Here is a 14,861-nt window from a genome sequence, read left to right as displayed (position 1 = left end):
TCTTTGCAGGTTGGTGTTGATATCAGGAATCTTACTGCCACAGTCCAAATAGAGTACTAATTACTGAGAATGATGTCACCGTAGGCAGAGGAATAATCCCATCATTTAATTAGTTGAATGATTTAAACAAAGATTTGCATAGATGCACTAATCAGTTGCCATGAATTACAGAGCAGCAGTTGCCAGCGAGGGGTAACAGATCATACAGTTGGAGGGAAAAAAACATCTCATCTCCTTGAACATAATTAATTTAATTGTCCTCATTAGCTGTACCATTTGTTTTGATTTTATTTCTCCCTTTCCCCACACATACTTCTCCCTCCCTCCCTCTTTTCTTCTTCTCAGTGCATTGGCTGAGAGGGAGAGTGCATGAAACACACACACACACACACACACACACACACACACTCTGGGGTGTTCTCAGAGTGGCTGGAGCAGAGAGGTGGGGTGGAACCGCGGGAGCTGTGCGGATGGGTGAGGTGCATGTGTGCCTGCTTAGACCGGCCAGAAAAGCCAAGCTTAAGAGAGCTGCCTATGTACAGAACAAACCCACTGAAGGGGTTCTCATTAATCTGCCGTTTGTGACTTTCGTTATTTTTCAGGTTAGTTCTGCATTTCGTTGCCTTTTAGAGGGAGAAGAAAGCAAACTCCGTACTATTTTATTATGAGCCTTTAAGAAAGGGAAGGGATGAACATAAGTTATCAATGTTGTACCATTATTCCTTATAAAGAGAAGCATAATTTAGCCTGAATATTCACGGGGTGGGAGCGGTGCATTGATTCTTTTTAAAACTAGAACTAGATTAAAACTGATGGTGCTGAGAAGAAAAAAAAGTTTTGTGGAGTTCAACAATTGAGTCTTTCTTGCCCCTTAAAACATTTCAGCCAGTGTCATTCAGATCTGGACTATTTTTAAGCTTGACCTTTGACAGGGCTTTTAAAAATCTGGTGGCGATGCTATGATAGTTGCCAAAAAGAGGATGACTTTGAAGTTTGAAAACTTAGAAAAATAATAAGATATGTTAAAGCTGCCAGTGGCCTTTACAGATGCAAAGTAAAGTTAAGAGAAGAGGAGCTTGGGGGATAAGGGGACCTTTCTGAAGGATAAAAAGGAAAAAGAAATCTGTCAAGGCCTCTAAAACAAGCCTATGAAGACTGAGCAGTAATGGTGGAGACACTCAACCACTCTTTGACCAAGTTAGGCTTAAAAACATGTTGCTAGGTGCTCTTGGGTTGTTTTCCATTCTAGTCTGTGAATTTTAAATTGCGAGGAATTCAAGTAATTGCAGGAAGTGTTCAGCAGGGATGGGAGAGATGTTCAGTATCAGTTAATGGGGCACAAGTTCACCGTTTGGTTCTTGGACCAGAGGAGGAAGGGGAGTGTGGCATCTCCGGACCCAGCTTGTGTAGCAGACCTGCCCTGCGGAGCAGCGACTTCGGAGAGTTCACTAAGAGAAGTCAGAGAACCGGGTGACTGCAGCCGCCCCCAGACATTTCTTAAAGGGGAGGGTTGTGTGCTTTTCCAGTGTATTCTGGTAGCAGTTTGACTCCCTTGCTTTTATTTTAATTTCCATAATTGGCAGCTTCAGAACTGGCACTGGAAGACAGTTTGCTTTCAACGTGGCCACCTATTCCAAAATGCCCCTGTTATTTTAGGAACCCTACCGTTTTCCTCTGGAGCTCTTTCGCAGGACTTCTTTTGGACGGGTCCAGGAGGTAGGCAGGGTCCTTCCCGGAGTCGACTCCCGCCGAGGTCACTTTTTGTGCGGAGGGGGGATTGGGGGTCGTCCCCAGCGTTTGCGAGTAGCATATGCGTGGGGTTGTGCTGACTCCACTCGCAGGCTTGTACATTTTCACCCTGGGAAATTAGCAACAAAGCCCTATCTGTCTTGCGGCTGCTTTGCACTTTCCGAGGGCGGCTGTACTTGACTGAGCTGCAGAACAGGCACACGAGAGCGAGCGAGCGAGCGAACGAGGGAGGGAGGGAGGGAGGGAGAGAAGGAAAGGAGAGAAGAGGGGAGGGGTGGGGGGCGAGAGGTAAATAGTCTTAAATCGGAAGGGAGCTGCTTCTCTGTGGTCTTGACAAGCGCTGCCTGGGCTCCGCCGGCTCAGTAATAACGGAGTGACCTTTTCTTTGGCTGTATTCTGTCTGGCTGGGAAGGGATTGCATTTTGCAGCTGAGAGCCGGGGCTTCCTTCAGCTCGGCTCCTGGCGTGCTCCTGGGGTAAGTTGTCTTGAGCCAGGACGGAGAGAGACAGCCTCGGACTGCAGTTGCCTAAAAGGAGGACACCTGTGGCTCAGATGCGGTCAACACCATTACTTGGCGGATCCTTGAGGACCTCATTATTTTAAACTTAAAAAAAAAAATAGAGATTCCCTCCCCCTCTTTTTTTTTTTTTTTTCAAAGCAATGCTTCTTTTTGACCTTTCCCAAGGAGAAGCGCTACAAAGCAGCCACTGTGCTTTCTGAACGGCCTCCCCCTGTATCGCTTAATTGAGAAGGTAAGTGCAGCAACTGGGTGTACACGCGGCGGCTTATTTGTGGTGTGTGTGTCTGCGGGTGCGCGCGTGCGTGTACAGATGTGGGGATTTTTTTTCTTCTTCAGCCTCTCCTAATGAGGCATAAACTGGAGCTGCAGCCCAGCTCCGCACTGCAACTTTCACTCGGGCTGCAGCTCTGCCGAGACCGTTTTGTTTAAGTCATGTGAGGCTTCATTATTTTTATGATGAGACGTGAAATAGGTGCGGGCGGATGTTGATGGAAGGAGGGAGAGCAGAGCAGCTGCGGCGCGGAACGTCTCAAGTACGACTCGAGCGGATAATAGTCAAAGTTCACGAGGAACTGCAGTATTTCCACAGCCCCGACTCCCGGGGAGACAGGGGCTTGAGAGAGTTTGGGAGGAGATGTTCGATCTGGCCCGGCCCGTAGGAAGGGAATTCAGTCTTAGGTGGTTCCCGACCCTCCTCCCCTTACTTGCTGGAATTCATCACCCCCCTCCCCCAGGAGTTGAAATGACCATTTTTGTGTTCTGGTGGCCACTTCTGCCTCTGCCCACTCTGCCATAATAACGAAATACCGTTCCTACGAGATGGAAAAGTGACTGTCTGCGGGGGGAGGGGGCGGTTGGGAGAAGTGGCGAGAAGAGAGAGGTTCCGTGGGGCAAGGTGCCTCTGTGCTAATAGGCTGAGATTCAAACTGCTGCGGCACATGTTTATGGGGGCTACCCAGATTGCTGTTATGAAATACAAGTCAGATTTATGATCTTTTTCATATTGAACATGATATGCTATGCTAACGCTGCATGTGACAGTTTAATCAAATCCATTTGTTACCACGACGCTGAAAGGGGCCGCTGGGATTTTAGGATTACGGGCAGAGTTAGGGAAGCATGTGGCTTTGTCATTCGCCATCATTTTGCACACTGCCACACGGCGAGGGGCTCCGTGTGTGCGCCGTGTCTCGTCTGGCCGCCCTCGTCCTTTCCTCCACCCCCCGCGCCGCCGCTCCGACCCGCTCCCAAAGTGGCTTCACAATAGTCCGTCCTCCGAGGTGTAGGCTGCGCACCAGGTCCGCACTTGAGCTAAAACCGAGAGACCCCCTTCCACTTCTACCTTTGGGCTGGGCGCTCAATGCGAAGCCGCTGCAACTCAGGCACGCCTAAATCAACTCATGCAGAAAAAGGAGAAAAGTTTTGGTAAGGTTACAATCTATCATAGATGCACTTTGCCGGCGCTCGGCACTCTCGGCTACTCCAAAGCCTTCCTGCTCTTCCGCTGCTTTTGTGTCTTTCGAAAAGATCCGAAATATTATTGTTGTAACTGCTTTGAAAGACTGCTGCTTAAACCAATTAATCTTGCTAGGTGCAACAAAAACTGCTACATTCTTTGCAAATCATCCCTGTGTGGCTGCAAAGACACAACCACAAAAGGCTGGAGCATAAACTCCTCAAGGGATTCTTTGTTAGAGTGTATGTATGTTTCTTATTTTTTTTTTTTTTATTTTGCATGTGAGCTGCATCAAAATTGAACTCAGTCTTGCAAATCTCTTGTTGGCCTTTGCCAAGCACTAGCACTTTGCTGCCATGGTAACTGTAATTAAACTGATAAGAGTGGAAAAATGTCAGTATCTCTGAGCCTTGCAGCTGCATTGGAGAAAAAGGGAATCAAATTGGTTCCCAGCTCCATTGCTCAGAAAGGGGAGGGGGGGGGGTGGAAGGATGGGGAGGGGGGTTGGGAGTTGAAGGGGCAGAACAGAGTTAAGCAGCTCCAGCGCCTGAGATCTGGGGACATCTATTTGCATTGTTGTCCCTTAGGGGGCTGCAGCCTGTAGGGATGCTCTGGGCCAGTGAACAGAGAGAAACAAGCTTTTAGGCCCAATCCAGTTCTCCAGTCCGGGCTGGGGGCTGGGGAGAGGATGAAGATGGGCAGGAGGAGAGAAAATCTTTTGTTTGGTACCTCTTGGCAATCGAATGGCCGGTGTTGGCCAAATTCTTTTAATCTGTGTCACTGCTCCCAGCTGCAGAACCTGCATTCCCATTTTCGCATCTTCCTGAGGCACCTCATCTCTGCCAACCCCCTTTATGTATTCCCTCTTCCTTTTCCTTCTCCCAAATTGTCCTCTGTGAATCTTCCGAAGGGGACAAAATGTTTTCCATTCACTACGTGTAGTTAGTCCAAAAATATGAAAGACTGGGTCTAAGTGCTGCAAACCTTTTATCATGATTATTATTTTTTTAAGCCCCTGTGTGTTGTGGAGTTGTGGTTACTTTGTTGTGTTAACTACTGAAGCTGAGACTGCGCGGATGAATGGCACAGAACAAGGGAACATAATGGAGGCAATCAACCGTTAGGCCGCCTCACAATGCAATCCAGGCAATTAAAAGCTCACCAGAGTTTAAATGAAATGGTTCTACTTATTTCTGCACACCACACTGCACGGGCTATTATTTATGTCTTTTTTTAATTATGATTTCCCTTAAACTGTCAAATAACTCAGAATGGCAGGGTCTCAGAGGCAATAAGAATTTCCCTCGGAACAATTTACATGCCAATCTAAAACTAGTTATGAGTCCTGATGTGCTATAAGCAACTTGTGAAATGTTTCTCAGCTCCGAACACATAACTCTACCCAGACGCGTTCTGCCGGATGCTGAAGAGAGGCTGCCGACTGCTTTATGCCCGTTTAGGTACATGGCAACGTGGTGACTACAAAATAGTTCTTTTTTCTACAACTGTTAACTTGCAGAGTATCGAAAACGTTTCCTTTTCAAGAGCAATGGGATGATGTTTTCTGCAGGAAGGTACCAGGATGGAGCAGAAAATATCAAACTCCTTCTACGCCCAAGGCCAGACAGAGTGTAAGAGTTTCAAATATTAATTGGCCTCTGAGTGCTAAATTAAAATGTCAGCACAACAAAAAACATTTTGTGAAGACAAGCAGGGTAGAGTTGTCCCAAATGTTGGTACCCCCTGTCATGGTTGCAAAGCATTGTGAATAAAGATAGGTGACCTTCCACGCTTGACGATGGTAACACAACTCAGAGAAACAGAGCTTAGCTACAGCTAAGAAGGATTTGGACAGAAAATTTTCAGCTTGGTGGTATAAAAAAATAATAGCCTTATAAATTGGATAACTAGACTAGCCACTGTTAATACATCTCAAGATGTTTTCAGTCATGAAATCCGGAATGTCATTTAGTAAATCACAGTCTCTCCCTCCCCCAGGTAGATAGTTAAGAGGCACCTGGGTATGTTCTGTACTGTAATTAATGGGATTCGTTCCTCGTGGAACCTTGCGAGAAGATGGTAACTAGTTCTGATCAAAGACACTTCATTTGTTAGAAGTTCTAGAGAATGAGATTTAGCAGAGCTATCAAGGGTTATGATTAATCTACACTAGACCCTGAGCTCCTTCAAAGAAAAGGAACAGAGAGCCGGCTATAGGAATACCACCTGCTGTTCTGTACAAATCCAGCTGCTAGTCTGCAGCTCCGAGGACCACGGCTCTGCATCCCATGCAGAAAGAGTAGCTATCTTGACGCCTCACTGCCAGTCCCTGCTCCATCACTCTATCAGAGAAGTTATTTTCTAATGGAAGTTCAATATCGTAACACTATTATGTGAAATTCATGTATCATTTGTAGCTAGAAAAGTTATTCTGCTGTGAGGGTACGATGCCTTGATGTCTCTTAACAGTGTGACTAAAAAAGAGAAAGATTGTAAAGATAATGAAGGTGCAGGCTTCATCATCAGGCATCAGAGGAAACTGAAGAAGGTTTAGCTATTTTGGAGCAGGAAACACACCGAAAATGCTCTAGATTAGAGCTTGGCATTTCTTACTTGAGACTGTTTCAAGTGCAGGCATTTGGTGTCTTGTGTCATTCTATGTTCAAGTTTAAAACTTTATGCCTTAGAGAGGAGGCCTAATTTAGCAGCAGGATCTCTGGACTGTAAGAAGGCCACCAAGTCTAGTGCTTAACTGTCATTCAGCTTTGAGCGAGTCCCTTAACCTCTCTTAGGCCTCTGTATCATAATTTGTAAAACGAAGGAATTTGGAATCGAAGTCTACAGTACTTTATACTGCTTGAAATGAGTTCTTTGGTAAATATGAAGCTGTGAATAGTTGGTCCAGCTTTTTTAAAAGCTGGGTATTTGACATTTAGGAGAGAAGAAACTCAAAGGCAAATACCCTTTCATTGAAAAAATTTCAGTCAGGTTGTAACACCCATAGAACTCAGCTAGACTCCTTATTTATGATGGAGACATGTCTCTAAAATATATAAATGTCCCTATGTCTAGTCTAGTATGTATGTAATATAGGTATGTAATATATATTTGCATATGGATGTTTGGGTAACCTTATATACATTTAGACTTTGTCTTCTATTGTCTTTTCTTTCCTTTGTAAAATAAATAAGTGCATGTTTATGATAATAAATTACATAATCCTATAGTTTAATTTTATATAAAAGCATGTAGTATAGAGTTAGGTAATCTGCCATTAGTAGAAGCACTGACTGATGCCTGTGAGTATAAGTACATTTAAAAAAATTTTAACACAATGAATACTTCGAAACATCAAGGGCACAGGGGGGGAAGCCTTTGGAGGCAAACAAGTATTATAGCATTGGTGGGCTTTTCGGGAGACTGTGCTCTGCTTAAGTATAAACATCTCTACTGCTAAGTGAGGTTAGTGCATCCCATAAGGGTGCACTTTCCTTCTGCCATCAAGCCCGTGTTAAGTGAAATTTTTAACCAATAAAGGAAAACTCATTTTTGACTTCTACAGCCTGTGCACAGACTACTTTGTTCAACAGCTTTCTTTGAGATTGTTAGCCCTTTACTCATAGTTTCTCCCGAAAGGAACTTCTTTATGTAGAAAATGGGGACACTATAAAATTATTTACTATTACTTAACTTCTTCGTGTATATAATATCAACTTACCAGGTGCAACATGAATTCTTTGTTTTATCACTTTATAGGTGTCACTTCGTAAATGGTTTAACAAGGGCTTAGCAAAGTTTGAGACTCTTTTGTTTCCAAAATTTAGTTCGATATCTGTATGGCCCTCAAAAAGAACGTCTAACACCCCTTGAAAAAGGCAATCTGAAATATTTAACTTGGTGGAGGTCTTTGGACATCTTCTGCTTCCTTCTTGGAGTCCCAGCTCTCTTGTTTTTCTTGTCTCCCTTTAGGTATACAAATGCTCTCAGTCCAGCCAGACAACAAGCCGAAAGGTTGTGCTGGCTGCAACCGAAAGATCAAGGACCGGTATCTTCTAAAGGCACTGGACAAATACTGGCATGAGGACTGCCTGAAGTGTGCCTGCTGTGACTGTCGTTTGGGAGAGGTGGGCTCCACCCTGTACACTAAAGCTAACCTTATCCTTTGTCGCAGAGACTATCTGAGGTAGGAATTAGCCTTGCACACCAGTGATGACTGGATTCCTTTTAAAATACCTTTGTAAGTGTCTTTGTGGGTTTCATTTCCTTCCTACTAGCCTCTATTCCTGAAAGGTGTCCACCTAGCAGCCTTCAAAATGCTGCCAGGTGCCTGTTCCACAAATGATCGCTTCAGCCATGGCCAGGAAAACCCAGTATCTCAAAGTGTTCCCATTTATTTGCCTTACCTGATGCTCCTACCTGGGGATAGGTTAGTCCACTGCCTGTATGGAAACTGCCAGTTCACATCAAGGATGTATTTGGTAGAAATCAGCATGCAAGATGTTTTATTCGCACAAAAGTGACAAGGTCAGGCTGAGTATAGCACAAAGTAATTCAGCGATATTTCTGTTTCCGATTTGTCAGAGAAAGTCAATTTGAAACTCTTAACTGGCATTTATTAGTAAGGTGTTTATCGTACAGTGTTGAAAACTTTCCCCAAGTGTGAATACACCTCCCTCCACCCACCATGGCATTCCAGGTGATCTTCGCAAAGATAGCACTGAAAGTCGAACAGCCTAAGTCTTGCCAGTAGCTTTACGGAAAATAACAAAGTAAAGACCTCCATCATTATGGGGAAATGATAGCCACTCTCCAAACTGTAAACATCTGAATGGTTTCAGGACAACGCAGATGTTCTTGCTTCTGAAGCCATGAAGCAGACTAAACTTGTATCCTAGCGTTTAGTACTCAACACATGGACTGGTATTTAAGAAAAATTATTTTGCTTTTCAGGGAATTTTGTGACTTCATTCAGCTGCAAATTACTGATATTAACAAAGTAGGATCTATCAAATTAGAGAAATGATATATGGCATCATTTGGGTTTTTATATTTGATACAATTAATCATTTTTCTAGTCTGACATTAAGTGATTCATTTTGAATTTTTTTCCCTTATGACACAAAATTTATCAATCAGCAGTAACTCCTTGGTCATTTCAGGAGGTGTTTTCTAGGGAATCTGGTGCTGCTTCGTATATAATTCAGTTATTTTCAGTCCAATTCAATGTTTATATATAAGAACATATTGTTTGATGAATGGTCATTACAAGAGGGTGAGTCCAGTACTGTTTATCAGATTCTACTCTCTCCCCTTTTAGGACCGCTTCATCTGACAGCCCCCTGACTAATTATAACCACTTGCTACTACTTCTCTGTGTTCCAGGGGCACAAAATACATGTAAGATGCCAGCAATGGGAATGGAATGTGACTATAGGCAAGGAGTTCCCTAACGAACACAACTAATCAGAATTAAGCTATTCTGTGAATTCTTTCAGGCTCTACGGTCTTGGAACTTTCCTCTTGCAAATAAAAATTTCTCCTCTGCTCATTGTGAATTAGAGCCTGATTTCTACATAGAGTCTTTGTATTTGCTTTTAGTGACTTTGCTTCCTACTTTTGCTTTATCTTCCTAACCAATAGCCGTGGGCTTTTGGACTCTGTCTTTGACTTTTGTTTACGTTTGCAGTATCTCCAGTGGATTCATGTAACCAAACAAGGAGTTTATATAGTCTGGGCAAGATTAAAGTGTTTTAATAAGCAATAAAGACAAAAATTAAGTCAAATTTAAAGAGAGTCTCTTGAAATCTCTGGATATTTTTAAATCAGAAATGTAAATTTGCCAATGAAATACATGTGTCGTGAGTGAAACTGTTTTGCAGTTGTCTACATAGTAGAGAGCAGAGAAAGTAACCTTGTGTTGTTTTAATCTTCCTTATGGTAATAAAAAAAAGTTGTTCAACTGGTGTTTGATAGTCTTAAGTGTATTGTTGAAGGGAATTTATCAAAATAGTCTTCATCTCAGAAATCTTTCTCTCTAAAAGAGTCTATACGTTGCTTTTTGTGATGCAACTTTTACTTGATTTCTCATAGGCTCAAACTTTTAATCTTGTTACCTTATTTTTAAAAAATCATACTCTTTCAAATTTAAACCCTGGTCCTGATTGCCAATATATTCATTTCTCAGAGTACAATTTCCTCTTAAATTGGTCTTTACCACATTAATGGCCAGTTGTTATGTTAACAGCCTAAGGGTTGTTAACATTTCAAACTAAGCTGTTAACAGCAAGCTTATCCCTTATTTAAACTGAAGGTTTTGTTGTATATAACGTGACTTCCTTGGCAAGGAGTAATTCATCAACACTTAAAAATTGCAGAAGTGAAACGGGGAAATGGTATGTGTGTAAAACACCACGTTATGTGTTATAGATTATGCCGCAGATGTGGTATTTAGTTTTATGTGGAAAGTGTGTATCTCAGTGAAATTATGTCTAGGTTTAAAAGCATATGTCTGATTGGCAAATTAAAATAGTCTGATTCTGTATGTCGAATAGGCACATACATTCAGGCAAACTTTATTTACCAATTAATTTCTTTGAATGGGTATAAACAGGCATTCAAAAATGCTTATTGGATGCCTGCCTTATGAGAAGCATGATTTGGGGTCATGGACAAAAATTAACTAAGGGAAAAAGGGAGGTGCACCTCAAACTGTTACTATCTAATTGTTTATTAATTACACAAAATCTGCAGTATGATCAGTGAACAAGTAATATTCTGTGGCTATTTTCCCGAGCTTTGAAAATAATTTTTCTCATTTCCCTGTTAGTTCAGTACATTTCCTTCTTGTGTTTTGCACAGCCAATGCTTAACCATTTAAATCCTATTAAAAAGTAGTTTAGTTTGGTTTTCGGGTCTTCGGATATTATGTAATATCTTTGAGGCACAAACGAGCCATAAATAATTTACAGGTTTGTGTTTCTCTGTCTAAATTACTAGGCATCTAAGTAAGAATATGGAAAATGGTAAAGAAAAAATTGCTTACCTGTACCAGTAAATTATGGGTTATAGATATTATCCTGGGCCAGATAATTTTTCATATCTAGAGAAGAGTGAAATATTTTTTGCCAACTGTATTTAACTTCCTAGTTAACTTCTCCTTCCAAAAGCAAACACAAAACACACTTTTATTGCTGAACAGTGAATCTTGAAGCTCTAACATTTTATTTTGCCCTATTCTGAGTAGTGATAGTGGTGACATGTTTTTACAAGTTCTTTGAATGATGAGTACAAGAATTTAAATCATAAGATATTTTCTTTAGGGTATTAGAAGCTATTACTGCAGTAAATTTGATTTTGCTCAGATATTTTTTTCTCCTTCGAGGCACAATTAGCTATATTTACAAAAAAGAAAAGATTCTTACAGTTCGTTACTGAGTTTCAAATCTTAACAGTTCCCTTTCCACAACAGGGCTGATATAATATCTTTTAATTTTCTGGAGAATATTAGATACACCTGTCTGATGAGAGGGAATTTGCCAGTTTTTAAGATTGCTTTACATCCTCAGAAATTCATTAGAAAAAGGAAGAGAAAGATTGATTTTTTAAAACTTCCTCTATTAAACACGCTTTCTGACTTAAACTATGAAGTTGGTCTGCCCACTAATATTTATATGCCAAGACCTAGAAATGAATCTGTTAAAAATGTATCCAACACATTTATTTTTTTTTTATTTTTAAAAGTTGTTTATGACAAAGTAGATATGGAAGCATCTTTGTGCCTTGAACCAGAGAATGCATAAAGTAGATTAGCAATTACTGTGTAAAACTAGTCAAGGTTTAGTAATGATGTTTACAGGACTATGTAGCTACTGCTAAACTAGCATTCTGATTTGAGTTTGGAAAATATGAATAAAGTAGCTATTAATGTTTCATCAGTTTTAGAATTAAGATTTTATGTCAAGTGTTACAAGTCAGAACTAGGAGATACAGCAAAATACTTTACTTCTCAATTTGGAGAGTGTAGAATATCAGAACTCACCAGTTAAGCTGTTGGACCATTTTTGTCAGTTTTTTAATTTAAGCCTGCATTTTCTTACTTGTAGTATATTTTAAGCAGTAAGTCGACGAAGGCTGTATCTTGTATCTCTATGAATGGTGTTTTACCAGAGAATGTACTCAAAGCTGTTTGCTGTGATACTTGCCATGGAAGCTGCATACAGCTCTTCTATATGAGAAACAGAAAATGTCTTATATAAAATTTAATGCAATTTGCTATTTTTATACGTGAGGATGATTTGTTTAAAATGAAAGTACTGGGAAAGAACGATGCTTCATGCTCTACCACAGTTGCCAATTAACAAAAAGGATTTGAAGCTTCTATGCTGATTGCAAATTTTATGTGCTTTAGTATATAATAATATGATTTTACAATAGAAAATTAAATGCTACATAGAGCATTAACCTGGCTATAACTTTATTTCACACTGATCAAAATTGGTACTTATAAATTTTTATATAAGGTTAACTTTATATTAGGACATAATTATGGCCTTAAAAGTAAATATAAATACATTATTAATGTTATTTTATCTGACAGTTAATTGCACAGATTCTTTCTTAATGCTGACTGACGTGTTCATTCTGTTTTTCCTGCTCTGTCATCTTTTTAACATTAGGCGTTTGAAAATATCTCCCCTGGAAAGCAGTACATTATTATTTGAAATATAACCTTTTATTGTTTTAAATTCCAAAAAATTAATCTTTTATATGGAATGAAACTCCTCCCAAATAAACTTTCTTTTTCCTAAGAGCTTCATTTGAGCTTTCTTAACACTTTATAATAGTCATAACTTTTATCATATTTAAACGTCTAAGCTCCTCTTAGTATTATGAAATATTTTGGCATCTGAGTGTATTAGACTCTAGGGTCTCTGAAAAATACTGCTATATTCCCTGTAAATTATCTTACCTTATTTATAGCTTTATAAAATATTGTAATTTTAAGTCCATTTTTCTGTTTATCATAGGAAAGCATTATTGCATTCTATTTCAAACATTTTAGACTATATAGCGTTCGTGGACTGGTACAAATCAGGAGTGATAATGTTGTTTTGTACAGTACTTTGGGAGAGTGCCCCTTGCTTTAGGAAAAAAGGGTCAATCCACCCTAGACTTCCTGAGCAACAACCTCTGCAACAATCTCTGTTAAAAATATCCTATCTATCAATACATAGAGAATTTCTTATTTGTAAATTTATCTACAATATCTGTCCTTAATTCTGTAATACACCCACTTTCAGTGAGTGAGTATTTAACTAATTATTTTAGTTTTGTGCCTTTTTGTTTTGGTTTGTTTTATAGACTTGAGATATTGTCACTGGAAATAACCCCCACCAAGAATATTAGAAATACAGAGAATACTTCACACTTGTTTCTATCTCTTTACTCTTTTTTATCTTTCCATAAAGCACGGAATACTTCAGTCAGGATAGTTTTTACGCATAAGATGGATAAGTTAGACATACCTGACTTAGCAGAAAAACATTCTGTTCCTACAAGTATATTTAGGATTAAATGCATCCGGAAGAACTACATTTGAGAATTGCCAAAGCTGCTTATTTTGCACTTTACAAATACATAGAACTCTGGGAAAGAATCTCTATTTTTGGTTGCTCTTAGAGTATATCAAAGTAAGCCAGCACTTCATTTATAAACTCACCATTAACTTCCATTAAGTGACTAATAATAAATTTTAATGTTGTTTTGACTGCATAAACATAATTTATTAAGGAATCTCATTTTAAAAATATGCTGAAAGTAGTAATTTTGTAAATGGTTTTGATGCATATATGCATTGTAGAAATGTGTTATGTAGTTCAGTTTTCTGCCTCACATAAAAATTATATAGGCTTAAAGAAGAATTGCACCAGCCTAAACGACCACAGTATTTTTTCTCATTACACTGTGAGTCATTGAAATATTATTTTGGTATTTGGTTTGAAAACATTTCCCAGTTCCCATGAGAATGTCTTCTATCCTTCAAAATTATACACTGTAACCTCATCCCATCTTCCAAACAGACACTAGCTAACATTTCTCACTTTCATCAATAATTGTTAAAATATATGAATTGTAAATATACAACAAGATCTTGAAAACAAGGAAAGTAAAAATAGCAATATTCTATCAATCGACCAGATAGCTTTTTGAAACAGCATTTACATTAGCCATGTTTCTTTAAAAAGACATTTTCCTTTCCTTTTTAATTTTTTAATTGGTTTACATAAGCGATGACTCCTACTGATTCATGGCATTCCCCTTTGTAAGCATCTAAAGAGATGTAGGTGTATGTATGCATGCTGCACATACAGATATTAGAATCTATACAACCTTAGAATGAGCATCGACTTTTGTCATAATTTACTTTCACCAGATCACCGTAGTTTGGCACACTTTGAAACTTGTAAAATTCAGATGCTTGATGCCAGCTAATTCCTTAGTATTGTAAACTATAGCACTGACTTATTCTTATAGAGTGTTCGCCATTCTAAGAGAAAAGACAATTTTTTATAATACTGTAGAATGCCTAAATTTATTCTCTTGTGATTTTTATCACCCAATTCTGTTTCTCTTAGCTCTGATACTGTCTGTTCTATTTCTGTTTCTACCATCATTGCATACTTGTTTTGATGATTAAGTGTATGTTCCCCTTTTCAAGGTATTTATAAGAAATTTACTTTGGAGTGGAAGTTACATTGTGAAGCCAGATATGTGGCATTTAGTTTTGTTTCTTATCTTAAAGCAATTTCTTTTGCTTATTGAGGTTTTTTGCCCCTTATTATCCATATGAATGGATAACTTTTCCCTAAAGGAATTAGGACCTAAACATACCCTTTTATTATATTCATCAAACATATTTACTATATTACAAACAGAGTTGCTATAAATCCCACATCAGTCACTTGGGCATTCACCTGTGCCCTTTTTGCTTTCTGCTCTAGACTATCAAAACTCCTTGATAGACCTTTTTCTTCTCAACAAAATTTTTTTAGTTATGTAAAGATTCCAAATCTTTTGCTGAATTCTTTTAGTCCATACTGTTGGTTTTTTATGATGCAAAATTATCTAGCTGTGGAC

At 39.3% G+C, this 14,861-nt stretch overlaps 1 protein-coding gene across 5 annotated transcripts in view; it reads left to right on the top strand.

Annotated features, from left to right (window-relative positions):
• The first annotated feature begins 487 nt into the window (after window positions 1-487).
• LMO3 (LIM domain only 3) overlaps window positions 488-14,861 on the top strand; it is a 59,762-nt gene continuing 45,388 nt past the window's right edge. Inside the window, exons 1-3 of one of the 5 annotated variants that reach the window (XM_060024357.1) lie at window positions 590-602; window positions 2,435-2,501; window positions 7,695-7,908. In XM_060024357.1, the coding sequence (XP_059880340.1) occupies window positions 7,703-7,908 (206 nt within the window). In that variant the 5' untranslated portion in view covers window positions 590-602; window positions 2,435-2,501; window positions 7,695-7,702. Of the gene's footprint in view, window positions 603-1,596; window positions 1,717-2,434; window positions 2,502-3,195; window positions 3,695-3,922; window positions 3,968-7,694; window positions 7,909-14,861 lie in introns of those variants that run through there. The other 4 variants (XM_060024355.1, XM_060024358.1, XM_060024354.1 and 1 more) reach the window with 4 other exon arrangements.

The sequence above is a fragment of the Delphinus delphis genome, chromosome 11 (assembly GCF_949987515.2).
Source record: "Delphinus delphis chromosome 11, mDelDel1.2, whole genome shotgun sequence".
Taxonomy (NCBI): Eukaryota; Metazoa; Chordata; class Mammalia; order Artiodactyla; family Delphinidae; genus Delphinus; species Delphinus delphis.
The sequence above is the reverse complement of the archived record's forward strand: the minus strand, read 5'-3'. Positions and strand labels throughout refer to the sequence as shown.